Source organism: Leuciscus leuciscus (genome assembly GCF_965113295.1).
Source record: "Leuciscus leuciscus genome assembly, chromosome: 3".
NCBI lineage: Eukaryota > Metazoa > Chordata > Actinopteri > Cypriniformes > Leuciscidae > Leuciscus > Leuciscus leuciscus.
In genome coordinates this window covers 18,129,913-18,147,301 of record NC_138727.1, presented here as the reverse complement: position 1 = coordinate 18,147,301, position 17,389 = coordinate 18,129,913, and the positions used below count along the sequence as shown (strand labels likewise).

General features: G+C 36.8%; 1 protein-coding gene across 2 annotated transcripts in view; it reads left to right on the top strand.

Moving 5' to 3' along the window:
* The window catches only part of chrna6 (cholinergic receptor, nicotinic, alpha 6), a 73,200-nt gene that overhangs the window by 14,232 nt on the left and 41,579 nt on the right, over nt 1-17,389 (top strand). Inside the window, exons 2-6 of one of the 2 annotated variants that reach the window (XM_082164597.1) lie at nt 623-762; nt 2,847-2,891; nt 3,916-4,025; nt 4,217-5,276; nt 14,873-14,960. In XM_082164597.1, the coding sequence (XP_082020723.1) occupies nt 623-762; nt 2,847-2,891; nt 3,916-4,025; nt 4,217-5,276; nt 14,873-14,914 (1,397 nt within the window). In that variant the 3' untranslated portion in view covers nt 14,915-14,960. Of the gene's footprint in view, nt 1-622; nt 763-2,846; nt 2,892-3,915; nt 4,026-4,216; nt 5,277-8,420; nt 9,610-14,872; nt 14,961-17,389 lie in introns of those variants that run through there. The other variant, XM_082164596.1, reaches the window with a different exon arrangement.

The following is a 17,389-nucleotide window of genomic DNA, read 5'->3' as shown; positions in this document are numbered from 1 at the left end:
GGCTCTGACCCCAAGGAATATGCTAAAAGCAACCAGAGTAAACACTCACATTCTTACAAAAAACACGCATTCGAAATATAAAACAAGAAATAGAGTGAGGGGACAGTCAAAAACAAAAACAACACAATTTTCACAGGCATATACAAGTACAAAATTATTTGCCTATTTTGGATTGCAATAGCTGACAACTGTGCTTGGGGCCTTGGGCTATTAATTTAAGTAGTAATTCCACCTTAAGGTTGTTTGTGTGTGTGTTTGTGTGTGTGTGTGTGTGTGAATTAAGTAAATATTTTGTACAATAATCATATAAATCCAGCAAATTTGGCTTACTTGCTTTCCTTGAAATAAAGATATCGACCATGTTCTCTTGATTTGCTTTGGTTGTAAAAACTCATATCAGTCAACCACTTTTACATGTTGTAAACGTAAACGTAAACGTAAAGTATTACTTTCCCGATTCCGAATGTTATACTGTATGTGCCTCATTTTCTGTAGTTACTCTTTCACCATCCACTGTATAATGAATGAAGTCTGTCCCTGGGTCCCACCCAGTGCACTGCATACTGAAGTAGATTTCTGTTCCTGTATATGTGTTTATCTCTGTATGCGTTTGTTTGTGCAGATTGTTTATCATCTAAAGGAGAAGACAGGCTGTTTCGGCGTTTATTCAGGAGGTATAATCAATTCATTCGGCCAGTCGAAAATGTGTCTGACCCTGTCACTGTGGAGTTTGAGGTCTCCATCTCACAGCTTGTTAAAGTGGTAAGAAACAGTGTCCATGGTCTCAAAACATTTAACATTAATCAAAACTATTTTTACATTTTATTATGTCTGCAATCATGAAACACTCACTTACTTTAAATCTTTAAAAAAAAAAAATTGAATAAACAACATACATTTAATTACATTCAAATGTTATCTTTAGCCAATCTTAATATGAATATCCATTTTTCATAATATACATTATAATGTTTTGATGCCTACAATCACTTGTAGCATTTAAAACAATTAATTGTTTTGTTGTTTATTTATTTTTATGGTGACAAAATAGTGTACAATTTCAGTATTTTGGTATGTAAGATCACCTGATCAGTATTGGACTGGACAGACTTTTTATATCTTTGTGCATATTTAGTTAATATTTATCTGAAGAAGGAACCCTCTAAGACATCCAATTACAAATCATCATATTGTTAAGCAAAAAGAGAATCAAGCAAAGCTGAGACATTTGCGTCAAAACACTAGAAGATTCTTGTCCAAATAAATTAGTTGTGTAAACTAAAGCTCAATCAAATGCAAGCACCTTTGACCTCTTAAAGGGTTAGTTCACCCAAAAATGAAAATTCTGTCAGTAATTACTCACCCTCATGTTGTTCCAACCCCGTAAGACCTTCGTTCAATTTCGGAACACAAATTAAGATATTTTTGATTAAATCTGAGAGCTGTCTCACTCCTCCATAGGCTTCTAAGACATTATAACTTGCTGGCCAAGAAAATGCATTAAAGACATCGTTAATATAGTCCAAGTGACTACAGTGGCTCAATCTTAAGTTTATAAAGCGACGAGAATACTTTTTGTGCGCAAAAAAAACACAAAAATAACGACTTTATTCCACTATTTATTTCCTTCTCTCTGAGCCTCGAGTTTTTTCACGTAGTATAATAGCGCAGAGCTTCTGTGTTGTACGTCACACGCATGACACACATGACCAGCGTCGGCCAATAGTGAGCCTACGTGGTGACGTACAACACAGACGTGCTGCGCTAAAACACTACGTGAAAAAACTCGAGGCTCAGAGAGAAGGAAATAAATAGTGGAATAAAGTCGTTATTTTTGTGGGTTTTTTTGCGCACAAAAAGTATTCTCGTCGCTTTATAAACTTAAGATTGAGACACTGTAGTCACTTGGACTATATTAACGATGTCTTTAATGCATTTTCTTGGCCAGCAAGTTATAATGTCTTAGAAGCCTATGGAGGAGTGAGACAGCTCTCAGATTTAATCAAAAATATCTTAATTTGTGTTCCGAAGATGAACGAAGGTCTTACGGGGTTGGAACAACATGAGGGTGAGTAATTACTGACAGAATTTTCATTTTTGGGTGAACTAACCCTTTAATAAAACTCAATATAGGATTTTTTGCTAGGATATAGCAAGGTTGTTTTCTTCGCAGGTTGCTTTCTTTCTATGAAATTCTGTGCTGTTTTCAGTTGTTGTGAGGGCTTTTTGTTTCATTTACTGTGGTCAGAAAGTGCAATTGAGTTAAAAGCCTTTGTGCTCCACTGTTACAGGAAGTAGTGCAGACTCTGTGCTTTCCCTCGCGTCATACAAAATCAGCATGCCTCTTATAACTCCTGGATTAAATTTCCACTTCACCAGGGGAAAGCGGCCAAGATAATCATCACACCTTTATTCTTGCTTCACACACCTGACAGATTAAGAAGCCATAACCCACCATTCTATGGAACAGAATCCTGGATTATAGATTATACTCACTCACAGGATTAAGGATTTCTGCTCAACAAGGTTTTTTTTTTTCGTTTTGTTTTTTTGCAGATGTTTTCTAGTGAATATGCAGAAGCTATTATCACTTTTGAGGGTACTGTGATGAATGGCATACATGCACTTTAAGATACTATGCACTATGCACTTTAAGATAGAAGATGAAATAACTAATGAAAGAAGCCCTCCAAAACCCTTTTCTAAGATCTTGTCAGATCTCCCTTTCCCATTAGACAAGAACTGTATTGATTTTGTTGAACATGTTCCATTCTAAATAATAGAGCATGGCTGTCTTTCTTCTTTCTTCTACGTCTTTGTCTCTGCCTGTGTCTTCCTGTCTAAAGGATGAAGTCAATCAGATCATGGAAACAAACCTTTGGCTGAGACATGTAAGTGATGTATGTGTGCAGCATGTACTGTTGCACCTTGTGCATCTCATTTTTATCTCATTGACGGTAAGAATGTACTGTGACAAGAAAATGTGTATAGCATAAACATTCAATAGGATGGGATTGAGTAATGCAGGGAAAGAAGAATAAAGTAGATGTATAGATGGAACAGATGAGAAGGTATCTCTGTTATGTAAATAATTGAAAACTGAGAGGTACTTTGGCACAGTTGTTGTTATCTCCAAAACGAATGGAAAGAAAGAGGTTAAAAAGATGGTAAAATATGTGCAAAAAGTCTAACTAGATCAAACAATTCACTTTGTTTTTAATAATTAGCTGAATAATAATAAACTACTGTTCTGAAAGGTAATTTCACAGTCAGCAAAGTTTTTTTTATATTAGTTTTGTTAATTATTTAGTATGATGCACTATATGAGTTCATAAAAATAGCTTTAATGAAAATATGAATATGAATATTGCATCTTATTAGTAATAGTTTTTTGGGGGGAAATATCCAGTTATATTTAAATTCTACAATAGTAAGTACAAGATGCTCCTGCATGCCATGACTGCTGAACTTACTGCTTAAATTAGCATTTTTGGATTATTGCAAATTTTTCTAAGAATGTGTGTATGTGTGTGCTTGTATTAAACCCTTTAGTATTGTACAACGCCTGATAGCAGTATCTCGGTATCAACACAGAGAGATAAGCAGTCTTAATAAGTTATCTCTACACAGACATGCCAGAAAACAACGATGTGCACCCAAAATGAGCACAAATTCACAGATATGCAAATAAAGCACTATAAACATTTACAGCTCTGTATACACATCAGTAAACGGTAATAGACAATAGGCCTACCTGCTCGAAAAGAAAAAGCATTTTTTTCCCCTTGCAGATGGAGCGATGTGCACACGCAAAAACACACTTAAAGACTTTTAAAGACTATGACAGGGCACAGATGACTGAGGAACGCATACCAGTGTAAATGCCAGATTTAATCTTTTGTGTTTTTTTCATAGATATGGAATGACTACAAGCTGAAGTGGTTACCAGTAGAGTTTGATGGAATTGAGTTCATCAGAGTTCCATCAAATAAAATCTGGAGGCCTGACATTGTACTTTACAACAAGTGAGTCAAGTATTCCAACTTAACATGCAACTTGTATAAATTTAATATTACAATTTTAGAAATTTAGTAATTTGGAGGATATTGTTAAATTCTTAATTTCTTATGGAGCGAAATGAGCATCAACCGAGCTAATAGTCTACTGGTTAAATTTCATAATGTCATAAAATTCAAATATAATTTTTCTGACACAGTGCTGTTGGGGACTTCTTGGTGGAAGACAAAACCAAAGCTCTGTTGAAATTTGATGGAACCATCACCTGGGTCCCTCCTGCAATCTTCAAATCATCCTGCCCGATGGACATCACTTACTTCCCGTTTGACTATCAGAACTGCTCAATGAAGTTTGGTTCCTGGACCTATGACAAGGCAAAGATTGACCTGGTTCTCATTGGCTCAAAGGTCAACCTTAAAGACTTTTGGGAGAGTGGAGAGTGGGAGATCATTGATGCCCCCGGTTATAAGCATGACATCAAGTACAACTGTTGTGAAGAGATCTACCCAGACATAACCTACAGTTTTTACATACGCCGACTGCCCCTCTTCTACACCATTAACCTTATCATCCCCTGCCTCCTCATCTCATTTCTGACAGTACTCGTCTTCTACCTTCCATCAGACTGTGGCGAGAAAGTGACATTGTGCATCTCTGTACTCCTCTCTCTCACTGTGTTCCTTCTTGTCATAACAGAAACCATCCCCTCCACCTCACTTGTGATCCCTCTGATAGGCGAGTACCTTCTCTTCACCATGATTTTCGTCACCCTCTCTATTGTCATCACCGTCTTTGTATTGAATGTGCACTATCGCACCCCTATGACCCACACTATGCCTAGCTGGGTACGTACTGTCTTCCTCCGAGCTTTACCCCGAATCATGCTCATGCGCCGGCCTCTCGATCTGTCAGAGTCCTCTGGAAAAGGAGGACTAGAGAGCGGGAGCTCGTCTGGGACTGGAGCGGGACGAGGTGGAGAGGGAAAGAAGAGGAAAAATAGTGGATCCCAACAGGGAGCGATGAACTCTTTGGAATTTGGAGAAGGGAAAGCAGCATTAGAAGGAAAGAAAGGGGGCTGTCCTTGTCACCCAATGAAAGAGGCAACCGAGGGGGATTGTGGGAAAGTGAGTCGTCAGTTGAGTCCACAGGCTATTAACACAGTTGTGGCTTTCTCTGTGGTGTCACCAGAGATCAAACAGGCTATTGAGAGTGTGAAGTACATTGCTGAGAACATGAGGAGCCGCAACAAAGCCAAAGAGGTAAAGAGGTTCCTATTCAGTCAATACACTCTGTACAACACATTGACTATGAATTTTTTTTTCGCTTTGGATAAACACACTGCCAAAATTGTATTCCCCTGCAAACATATAAGATTCCTTGTCATGTAACTTGACTCCACTTGCAATAGAGCTTTTCTGTCACAACAGAGAGTTGTGTTTCACAACTATCACATTAGTGTAAGCTGGGCAGCAAACTAGACTTTTGCGCCCGCTTGAGCTGATGACCTCTATGATAGTAGTAGTCAAATTAGGCTTCCTGTTCAGTGCTCTATTTTGTCCAGGCGTCTGTGTATATCCTGCTGACAGGATGGTGGGAGTGACAGTCACATGGAGGGAAAACATGGTATTCTGACATCATTAACCTTCTAGTAGGACAGCCTTAGGGGCAGATTTACTAAACAGGGCAAATTAGCGTAAGAGCGCAATTCCAAAACAGCATCGATGAGAGTGGAAAGTTCTGAGCGTGATCTACTGACGACGTGCAAATTAAAGAACACAGACGCAGCCGGATCATTTCCATAATGACCAACGCAATCTACCAGGTAGCGTCTGGTTTAAGACGTGTTTTTTTTGGGGCGGTAAATAATGGCGTAAACACCAGTACACTGACGATCGCAAACCTTAGTAAATCTCCTTGTGTGATTCATTTAAATACTCTCCTCCCATAAATTTTGCGCCTGAAAGGGAAACTCCTGCAAATGCATATGCAATAATGTCAGCTGCAAAATAACTGTCCACGCCTTTTCAGCGCTAATATTTCACTGCGTGTCTTAGTAAATCCTGACATTAGTTTTTTAAGGCCAAAAGAGGGTTTGCGCTGGCACAAGCTGTTAGTAAATCTGGCCCTTAATGTTTCCTATTTGTTACAGTTCTGCTCACCCAAGCAAAGGGGGAAGTTCTGCATCCCGATCCAGAGCTGTGGGCTGTGAAGTCAGTTTGTGGGCTCAGTGTTAGACCTCATAATGGCGAAGCCTCTACAAATAGTCTTTATTTTTTTCTCAATTTTTCCCTTTTATTTAACTCTGAAAGTCTAGAAAAACTTTCAGCATGTCATATGGAAATCTGTGGGGTTCCCCTTGAGAAATGTGAGGCGCCGTAAACTATCCAACAATATGTCTAAGACCTTTTCAATTGTTAGATCAAATCTTTGTCTGTTTTGCCATTCCGGCTCATTGTACAGCGCCAGTCTAAGCAACGTCTTTCTCACTGAATTGTGGAAGCTATCTCTTGGCTTGTAACAGCCTGAGGGTTTGCACAGTCATTCAACTCGTGGGATGGTTGTTTCCAAGCTGTCGTATTTATTCCTGTTCTATATTTGCTATATATTTGTCCTTTAGTCGATGTATTGCACAGAGTAGAGCAACTATATATAACTATGAATACATAATGACTGTCCCAGAAGCAGGGGGACGATGTTCAACACATCACAACCCCACTCTATGAACGGTGGGAATGACGTATACAGCAGTATTTGTATTCCTGCCAGGTGGATGTACACTGTGAAAAAATTTACCGTAGAATTGACAGAAATTTACTGGCAAAAAATTTGCCAATAAAGTCCTGTAAAATGTTGTTAATTGCTGTAAAATAGATTACAGAATAATATTGCAAAGCATTTTACAGTTAATTGTTGTATGTAAAATACAGTAATTTGTAGGTGTTTTTACAGTAACATTGAATTAAACTTATAGTTTACTTTACAGCAAAATTTTGTAATTTAACTTAAGTATAGTATTTACCTGGCAACAAAAGTTGGCAATAAAATCCTGTAAATATATTTTACAGCATTTTTTTTTTGTAGTAATTTCACTAAAGTACAGTATTTACATGTCAACTAAAGTTGCCAATAAAATCCTGTAAGTATCCCAAAATCCAAGATGTTGTTGTTAAAGTTTAAGATAGAAAATGCTGTAAAGAATCATTTTAACAGTAAACTGTAATACATTGATTTAAATGCATTAGGATGAACGCTATCTGAATATAAATTAAAAAATGAATAAAAACCAGTTTTTTTTACTGGTAAAATAACATTTTCATTCTGTTAAACTGTTAAAACCTTATTATAAAAATGACATAGTATCACAAAATAACAAAAAATAAGAGTTTTATCTGTTTTTTAGAGTTTTAAAAAAGCCATTTTAAGTCATATTCTGAATAGAACATTAACTTTCAATAGAAATTAAGGTCAAATTCAGAATTTGGGGCATTTTGGTACCCCAAAAAATAATTTTGACAATTTTCCCTTTGACACAAAGTGCTCGCGTCGCTTCATAAAACGGTGTTTGACCCATAATACAGCTACATGTAAAAACTACAGCATTTTGTTACAGTGTAGCCACCTGGTGTCACTGTGTGTTTCAGGCATACATTTCAAGTGTGATTTCCAATTGTCAATGTGTTGTACTTTGTTTCCCCCTGGGAACAGCAATTGAATGCTTAACTGTACCTTTACTCACATGATAATGCATGCAGTGCCATTGTTCCATCCACTTGTCCATTCTATCCATTTTATAATAAAGATCCTCACTGCCCATTGGAAGAAGGCTCCCAATTAGTGTCTGACTCAAATTCCAATATCATACCATATTTTGGTTGTAATATCCTCAGAAGGACAGGTTATACATCACAGACATCAAGTATAAGCTTACAGACTCCTCTACTCTCAGTGGAAATGTTTACTGAGTGCTTCACTGACAATAAGTGCTTTAGATCCCTCAACAGAGACATCACACTTTGATATGGAAAGTCTCACCACTTAATCCTTCATCTTCACTCTTGGCTCAGAGCCTCACTGCTGAATCACATTTGCATTGTAAAGCACCCAGTGCCTAAATATACAGAGGTAAAATGTTTTGCGCAGCTCCGCTTATAGTAGCACAATATAATTGAACTTATCCCTGTGTAGTTAGTAAAGCATTCTGGACAGGCAGTAGGCCTGCTTTTCACTCATTCTCATCCTCACTTTGCCATTTTCTCCTCTATTTACCTTGCTTTCACGTGTTCTTCTTTTCCTTCTTTCTCTCATTTTCTTTCCTTGTTACCTCTAACCTCTTTTCTTTCATTTCATTAACCTTCCGGATCTCTCATTTTTTCTCTATTTATTGTGTGCCCTTTCTCTCTTAGGTGGAGGATGATTGGAAGTATGTTGCCATGGTGATTGACCGCATCTTCCTTTGGGTCTTTGTGCTGGTGTGTGTGCTGGGAACTCTGGGGCTTTTCCTACAACCTCTAATTGGCTTCTTCTCGTAATTAACTATGAAACACAGATGACAGCTTACCTGTTTTAACCAACAGTTATCTGAGTCACTGACATGCTCCATATTTAATTGTTTTCCGTCACTACAACAAAGCTCTTTTAAAACTATGTACTGGTTTCCTTGCGCAAAAAGAAAATAGCTAATCAGGTGTTATGTTTTTCTCTCTGCCACTAATCAATTGAAGACTTAAAGACTGCTTTTTGCCTTTCTAATCACCTTCCATCTTGAAGCACTGCAATGTCCATAAGAAGACTAATCAGACTGATTGGTGCTCTGTGTCCACTACTCACAATTCCACATTCCACTTGCAATTTCTGATTACACACACGTCATATGTGGTGTTTTATGCCAAACAACAAGTCCATCTTCTCTCAACCAACTACTCAACAGTCACTCAGGAAAATCTGCAACAGACAGTGATGTTTTCCTTGCCAGGGGGAATAGAGGAAATCTAGTTTAAACACAAAGAAATGTGTTGTGTAGATTAGTTCACCAAAATATCTGAGGATAAACAGTGAGCTGTGTGATTATGGGATGAAATTAGTCAAGAATATGGGTTATCTCTAAATAGCTGTGAGTCGTAGCATGGCTGCATTCCAGAATAAAAACGACTAATCAGGTCCCATTTATGCCAAATAATTTGTGTTTAGAATGAGATTTAGTAATCTTTTTTTTTTTCTCAGCGTGTCTCATCCCTATGATACTGCATGGTGAAGTTTTTAGTTTTTCATTGGAAGCAGATGTATTGGCCATGATATCTAAATCCATTACTGTTTTTAGTGCTGTGCAGGCTATTAAAATGACTGCTTTTCCTCCCTCTCTTACACCCATGCTCTCTCTCTTGCTCCATCAGAGACATAATCCCCTCTTTAATAACAACATTTAAATAAAAAAATCCACTTCCACTTGTCAGCTTCTGACACTTTTGTAAAACATTTTTTTTTAAACAGATGTCTTTCAAATAAAATAAGTTATTTTTTTTTGTTGTACACACTATCATCTCTCTGTCTTACTGCCTGTGTGTTGAACTCAGCAAGCAATGAGTGTGATGTGGTGTATGACTGGGAAATGTAGCGTATGTCTGTGAAACGAACATGCTTATCTTGGTTTGGCTGCTATAGCAGAAGTTGTAAGTGCCTCTGGTTTTATGATTGGTTTTAGTAGTATTAGGCCTTTTGAAGTAGGCGATTTTTATAATCATTTCCTAGTGTAAAAGCAGCTTCAGAATATCTGATTTAATTCTAGCACATCATAATCCTGTACAATTTTTGCAATTTAAATGGAACGTAGGCAAATGATTTTAGAGCAGTAGAGAAGCTCTAAACAAATTGTGAAAATATAGCATTAGATGAATCATAAATTAATTATTTTTCAGAAATTGTATTTAATGTAGCTATATCCTAATCAGCAATTCATTCATAATTCCATATTTAAATTACTGCATGAGAATGATTTAAAAAAATGGTATGTGTTCCTACAGGACTATCTTTTGAGAGAAAACAAAGATATGGCAAATGTAATAGGGTAGAAACACTATAGAAAGACTGTGCTGTCTCTGCATTGAGTTTTTTTATGTTCAGGAATGTCTATTTTCTTCTTTTCTTAATATCAGCAGAATGTCTTGAATCAATATCGACTCAAGCATACAGACTGCAACAGCATCTTTGATATATGCCAACATTTGGCTGTGGCTCCAAAAGCTCATGTAATGCATTAATTCCAAAGAAAAATATGCATTCACATTGATGCAAAAAAAAAAAAAAGCTAATTACCAACATTTGGCTGGAATTAGCATTACACTAAAGATCATAAAACTGCTCATTATTTATATATGGCTTCAGGGAGCAGATGCACTTTATCATAGGTTTTATGAAAATCACAGAAAATTACTTCGGGTTTGTTTGTTTGAGCATTAGAGGGCTGTCAAGGGGAAAATGCACTATATCTGCCTCTGTGTATGTGTGTGGAAAATCATACCTTGAGGACACACTTTAAAGCATAATACAAATAACACTTGCAGTGAAGTGCTTTGTCTGGCACTTGCTACCACACAAAACAAAATGCAATACACTTTGCACAGTCACACAGAATAAAAATAAATAAAAATCACAGTTGTTGTCCTTCACATAGGTCTAGAGTGGAATTTGGGACACATAATACTCCAAGATCTGTGTTTTCATTCAGTGATCATAATAAATGTATTTATTCATTTAGATGACTTTGGAGAAAACGTGACATGGACAATTAGAGAAATGCTTACTCAAATGGATGAACATCAAGTTAATTTTCTTGATAGTTTAAAAATAAGAGTGCTCATCAAAGCCCCATTTCTCTCACACTCTCTTCCTTTCTGTGTTTTCATCTGAATCATTATACAGATTACTGTGGATGTGATGCCATATCTAAAATTAACATTTGTTTGTGCATTTGCATGTTTTTGCATTTGTATTACTCTGCTTTTGTCATTTATTCCTTTGGTTGCTTACCAAACTGGATGTGTGTGGCTCAGCATGAGAGCACATAAGATCTTTAAATAAAATGCACGTTTACCTTCCTGCAATCCTCTCTCTTAGAAGATAGGGGGTTTTTTTGCAGTGCTTAAATTCTGAGGTCATGCTTGCCTCAAAATACTGCATTTCCGTCCTTCCTGGATTAGTCAGGCAACATTGTGCTGTTGTCATATTATTGTTACCCTTGTTATTGTTGTAGTTGTTTTTGGGCTCTTTGTTGTGGTGTGCCTTGGTCTCCATGGTCCAGGCTAGTCACTATATATGGAATCTGAAGCTTTTGTCACTGCAACAGCAGCCAATAATCCAATAGCAAAGCCTCCTTCTCCAAGCATATTGTGTATGTGTTCCACACACACACACACACACACACACACGTACGCTGATGGGCTGAGCCAGCAGGAACTGAGGTTCCTGTAGTTTGTGTTCTTTTTTTGAGAGCTCAAATATTAAGGCATGGTGAAGGTGATGTTTGCAGGAGAGATTGACTTTGTCTGCTTTATAGTGAAGCAAACACTTGAGTCACTTTTTTGAAGGCAGCCATTCAGAACCAAGGACAGCGGCCACTAATCACTATATGACCATAAAGAAAAATTGCAGAACAGGAAATGGCTGGCAAAACACCTAGAGACTTAAATAGTATATGAGTATTCCTATATGAAGTGAAAGTTTATATATATATATATATATATATATATATATATATATATATATAATATATGACTTGCACCATCTCATAGTAAGAGACCAGGGATTCTTATTAATGCCAAACTCAAGGCAAGTGATCATAGTATGACATTCTACACCAGAGACCCCAATCATAGTGCTTCCTACAGCAACAACATACCTTCATAACTCAAACACAGATTCTGCTGCTGTCTAGTTGGTTCATGGTGGACTGACCTATTTGTGTCTGCCCAAGGAACTGTATGTTACTCAGAGACTATGCTTCAGAGACAAAATTTTCCCAAGAAATTAGCTAAATCTGTCGAAAGGGATGTCCTTAAAGGTTAAATGATTCATAAATAAACACATTTTTGCTTCAAATCTGTGGAATGTCCTCATTTAGATAGATAGGTAAAAGTATGTGTACAGGTTTAACCTACATTGTGGTCCCCACAAGAATAGTAAAACCTGAAATTAGCTTTATTGTGGGGACCAGTTGATAGTAATAAATGGATAAACATAATTAATAATGTTTAAATTAATATTTAAATACACAAAAACGTTTCTGCATGGGTTGGGGGATAGAACAATATCATTATCTTAGTTTTAAAACAATGGAAGTTGATAGAAAGCCCCACAAAGATATAAAAACAAATGTGTACCTAACACCATAATTAAAGGGCTTTGTGATAAAGAACCTCTCATAAACCAGCTTTCATGCTAGTAAAACAGAAGTTGCTGTATGGCTTGGACAAGCATAATCTAACAGAAGCTCTACTAGCACACTAGAATGAATTATTGAGTGATTGGCTCTTCCCTTTACTTCCAGTCGACTTGACTGAGATGCGTGTGAGTGAATGTGCACACAAGTTTGCATGAGCATTTACTCTCTTCCTCGTGTATTTTTGGTGACCATCGTCAGATATGTATGGCACTATGATATGTATGTTTTAGGTTTCCAGTCTAACCTGAATAGAGACAGGGGTGACATATTTAGTAGAATGATTGACATCTCTATGTGACTGTGCATCTGATTTGTGCTTGTGTGTGTTGGACTGTGAACTCTTTACACTAAACACACAAGAGGCTCCAGCAGATGAACCATCCAAAAATCACACCTGGGGCCCTTTTATACTTCATGTGTGCCAATAGCTAATATTCTCTTACTGTGTCATTTTTCGGAAATTACTTCAGTGATGAGCACACTGCTTTTAGAAAGAGTGCTCACATTGATTTATCTATAAAACATATCCTTGTTAAAGCCTTCTGAGAGATCCATTAGACATTTAAAAGCTCTTTATCCCTCCATTGTGCCTCTGTGTGTGTGTGGAAAACAACAAACATTCATCAGCTTTGCTTTATATGCCTGTTAGAAAAAGAAGAAAGAAAATAACAGCATAAACACAAAAGACAGTGGGGGTACAAGGAACACCCGGTGAACAGGTGACATTAAAAAGTTTGGTTTTTCATTTCCACAGTTTGAGAACAATCCTACACAAGGGCAAATACATAGATCAGTGCAGCATTTCGTGTTCTGTGAGTTAAAATGAGGTGATGTCCTTGAAAGACCAGCAGTGACAAGATAAGCAAGTCAGTCAAGCTTAGGAAATGATTCTGCATGCCTGATCAAAACAGGAAAGAGAGAGGATTTTATCATGTAGTTTGAAGAGAAAGAGAGACAGAGTGAGTGAAACGCCTCATTGCTAATGTAAATGACAGGCTGTCCTTAGAGATCCCTAAAACTCTATTTCTGACTTATGTGCCACCTCTTGAGAATATCACAGATACAAAAAGTTTAAAATGGGGATTATCAAAGAAACTACAGTTCTTACTTAGCAAAAACCTTTTTGGTGGAGAAATGTTTTATTGTTCAAATATTTCAGCTACTTGATTCCCTACCTATCAGTGGAAACTGCATCTACAAAATTCAGAGAGGGATACAGCTGTGTGCTTTTCTCTGTGGTGAGAAGTGATGGGGTGACAATGAAGCCTATTATTAGTGGACTGAAAAGGATGTGAAAGCATCTGCTCTCACCAATAGAGTAACAATCATTTTTTTAAATCTGTGTGATAGTATTCAACACCATGTTGAGCAACTCTAAATGTATGATACAATAGCTGAGGTATAAAGTATTTAAAAATTTTTACATTTACTTAGCTATATAAATGGGGACATTCTATAGACATTTATTGTTTTTATATACAGCTAGTTATAAATACTATAACAAAACCATAACAGGAAACTTTCTGCATTTTTACAATTTATATAACTTATTTATATACCTTTTTTTTTTTTTTTACACAAATGAGGATGTTTCCAAAAGGTGGTTTTGCTATATTGTCTCCAAAATATGGTTATTTACAGAGCATTTAAACAGCTGTGATGCTAGAGTTGTTACATTTATGTTTTTGTTCAAATTACAGGGGTATCTAAAGGACCACAGGAGGATAATGTCCTTTACTTGAGGGCACTTACATTAAAATGCCCTTACTTTCCAAACTGCCTCTTTGTTATTATATACTGTTGAATTGTCATGATTCAAGAGGTCAAATTTGAGGTCATTTGAGTAACATTAAATATTTGTTTTAAATAGCAAATGAGAACCGCTGAATCTCAGATATTTTGACACAAAAGACAAAGGCCAATTGCTTCACCAATATTTGATACATATACTGGTTTATAAAAATGTATGAAATTTTATTACATATTTTAATGTTTTATTCTATTTTATTTTAGGCCTCTTGCCATAGCTGCCTTTAAGTTCACATGAGTTTTTATCAAAACAAACAATTTTGCCACTGTTACACATATAGCTTTACCAATATTTAATACAAAGAAATACATAATTCATGTTTTATTATATATTTTAGCCATTTTGTCTCTAGCTGCCTTCAAATTTACATATTTTTAAGCAAAACAAACTTTACCACCTTTTTGCATGTAGCTTTACCAATGTTTACTACAAATAAACATTATATAACTTATGTTTCTGTCATGAAACAAGGATTCACACAGGTAATGTTTTAAGATGATAACAGGTTTTATTAGCGGAAGTATTATATCACAACGATGGAAGCAGGTGAGTAACTGAAGAATGAAGAGTACTGGATGAATCTGGAAGTTAAAGAGTCTTATCTGATGTAGGTTCTGAAATGGAGATTGAGGCTGAAGGCTGAAGACAGATGAATGAAGCAGATGACTGAAAATGGATGAAGGAAGCCGATGACTGAAGGTAAACGGTATCTCAAAGGAAAGGAGTCAGGTAGAGTTCTCTGAGGAAACAATGAGACCAGACAATGGTGAGCTGCAGAGGGAAGAGTTAATTAGTGTTGGATGATGATCAGTGAAGATTGGTGACAGGTGACGTGATCTGTGATTGGGAAGTGCATGCAGGTGAGGGCCAGGGAGGATGATGGGAAATGTAGTGAGGAGGTGGTGACTAGCTGGAAACTTTGACAGTTTTATTATAATATATAATTTTTATATTGTATTATAAAATGTAGTTGCTTTCATGTTTACATGTTGTTGTTTTTTATCAAAACAAACTTCTTTTTACATGTCGCTTCACTAATGTTTAATACAAATTAATATGATTTTATTATACATTTTAAGAACAGAAAAAAAATCCTTAATGGGCATTTTAGTCCTGGCATTTATCAGCTATTTGTAAAAATAATGCAAATCTCACATATATTTGATGTGAAAAGCTATTAATCAGTCAGCTCACACATGACCTGGAAGAAAAAATGCACAGCCTCCCGTACAACTCTCCTGTGCTCCATTAGAGAGAAGGTCTGTATTTCTCGGTCTCAGTCTCAGTCTCAGTTTTATCTAGTCCTCCCCCTGCTGATAAACCAGTGCAGCTCAGCTCTGGCAATAAGTATTGTGCTCATTGCTCTCTCACAGTCAGAGTGCTTTGATCTGGCCATCGAGCACTTTGTTCATTAGCAGCACGTTAATGCTGAGTCACATGCCCCTTGCAACCACTCTAACAGACTAACAGCCTTTTAAATTCCATTTACAGTGACCAAGGCTCAGCAGCGCGCCTTTATGATTATAGGGCTCTAAACTTACTGTGTTGTGTCTGTCTGAATAACCTGTGGTGTGAGACAGAGCATCCCTTGTGATTTATTACATGACTGCACTGCAGGTCAGTCTTTTATGTGACTATTGTGCATGTGATTGGCATTTTAATAAAGCTTTCTTTTTAAAGCAGGTGTAAAAGGGCCATCATTTTGTTTCTATCAATATTAGTCAATGCTGCAGTCATCAGGCAGGAGTTTGAGAACTTGACAGTGGTATCCTTACTGTGAATACAGAGATAAGCTAGTCTCAAAGCTGTCACATAATAGTTAGAAGAAAGAATGTCTTTAAAAACTGACTTAGAAAAAACTGCACAAAATAAAGATTTTATAGAAGTTAGATTTCAATAATTTTCTGAAGAGAAACTGGCATTAGAAAAGATCAGGGGTGAATAAACAAAACTGCATCATGCTGTGGAATGATTGTCACTCTGCTTTCCAGAAGGTATAGTCTTCTCTTCACAACAGTCACTGTTTAAAAGGCCCCATGAAACCCAAATTCCCTCAAATTCAAAGTAATGAAAAATAAAATACAGTCCTCAGGTTATATTGAAAGTAGTATATACATACCTGAATCTGCTGTTGAAATGCTGTGTGAAGCATTCATTTAGACTTGTGAGTTTATAACTGTGGACCATCTTTTTGTAACACACTAATGGCCCATGTGGATGATTAGTGATTACAGAAGTTTAAATTAACCTCACACAAGACCAGTTATGTAGGAGTTACACCAAATTAATATTATGAGTTTTCGTCATGTCCTTTAAGGTGACTTTGAGAGTGCCAGATGACCTCTTTCTCCTTTTACCTCAGTGCACCAGCTAAGGAATTTCACCTTAACAGTAAAATAACAATCAAAGATGATTGTTGAATACATCAAATTATGTAAATTGTGAGATAACTTGTAGAGATTCTTACTGCATTATCCAAAGAAGACACAAATGTTATAAAATTCATTTTATTTACAAAAAGATGAACAAGAGTAATCAACACAACTACTAAATAAATACCATGAATGAAAAAGGACTAAAGTGCACACTCACTCACTTGGGTCCCAAATTGGTGCTAATAATGGGGCCAAGTTGGGCTACACACAAAAACCTTATGTGGCCCACATGGGAGATCACACTGGACCCACAAATGGCCGCATTACATAACGAAGAGCAAATAAAAAATTTGTATTGGTAACTACAAGATTAGCGTTCTTGCCAGCAGTCTTCTTCTATGATAGAGCTTCCATGTCTATTTATACTGAACAAGTCCCAATGCTATTGATAGTTAAATCAAAGAATTATTGACGTTTACAAAGTTCAGCCACAGAGGCCTTACTCAGCTCCCCCTACGCACACTAACACACCGAGACAAACACCAAACTTTTTTGTGGAGTTATGCAGCACAATTCATCTGCCCACAGGGTGAATCTAATGAAAGTAACTCCCTCAAACACCCTATCTTTCTAATCCTTCTAGCCCTCTTTCTGTGCCCTGCAGCTATGTGTATGTGTTTGTGTTTGTGTTTGTGTGTGTGTGTGTGTGTGTGTGTGTGTGTGTGTGTGTGTGTGTGTGTGTGTGTGTGTGTA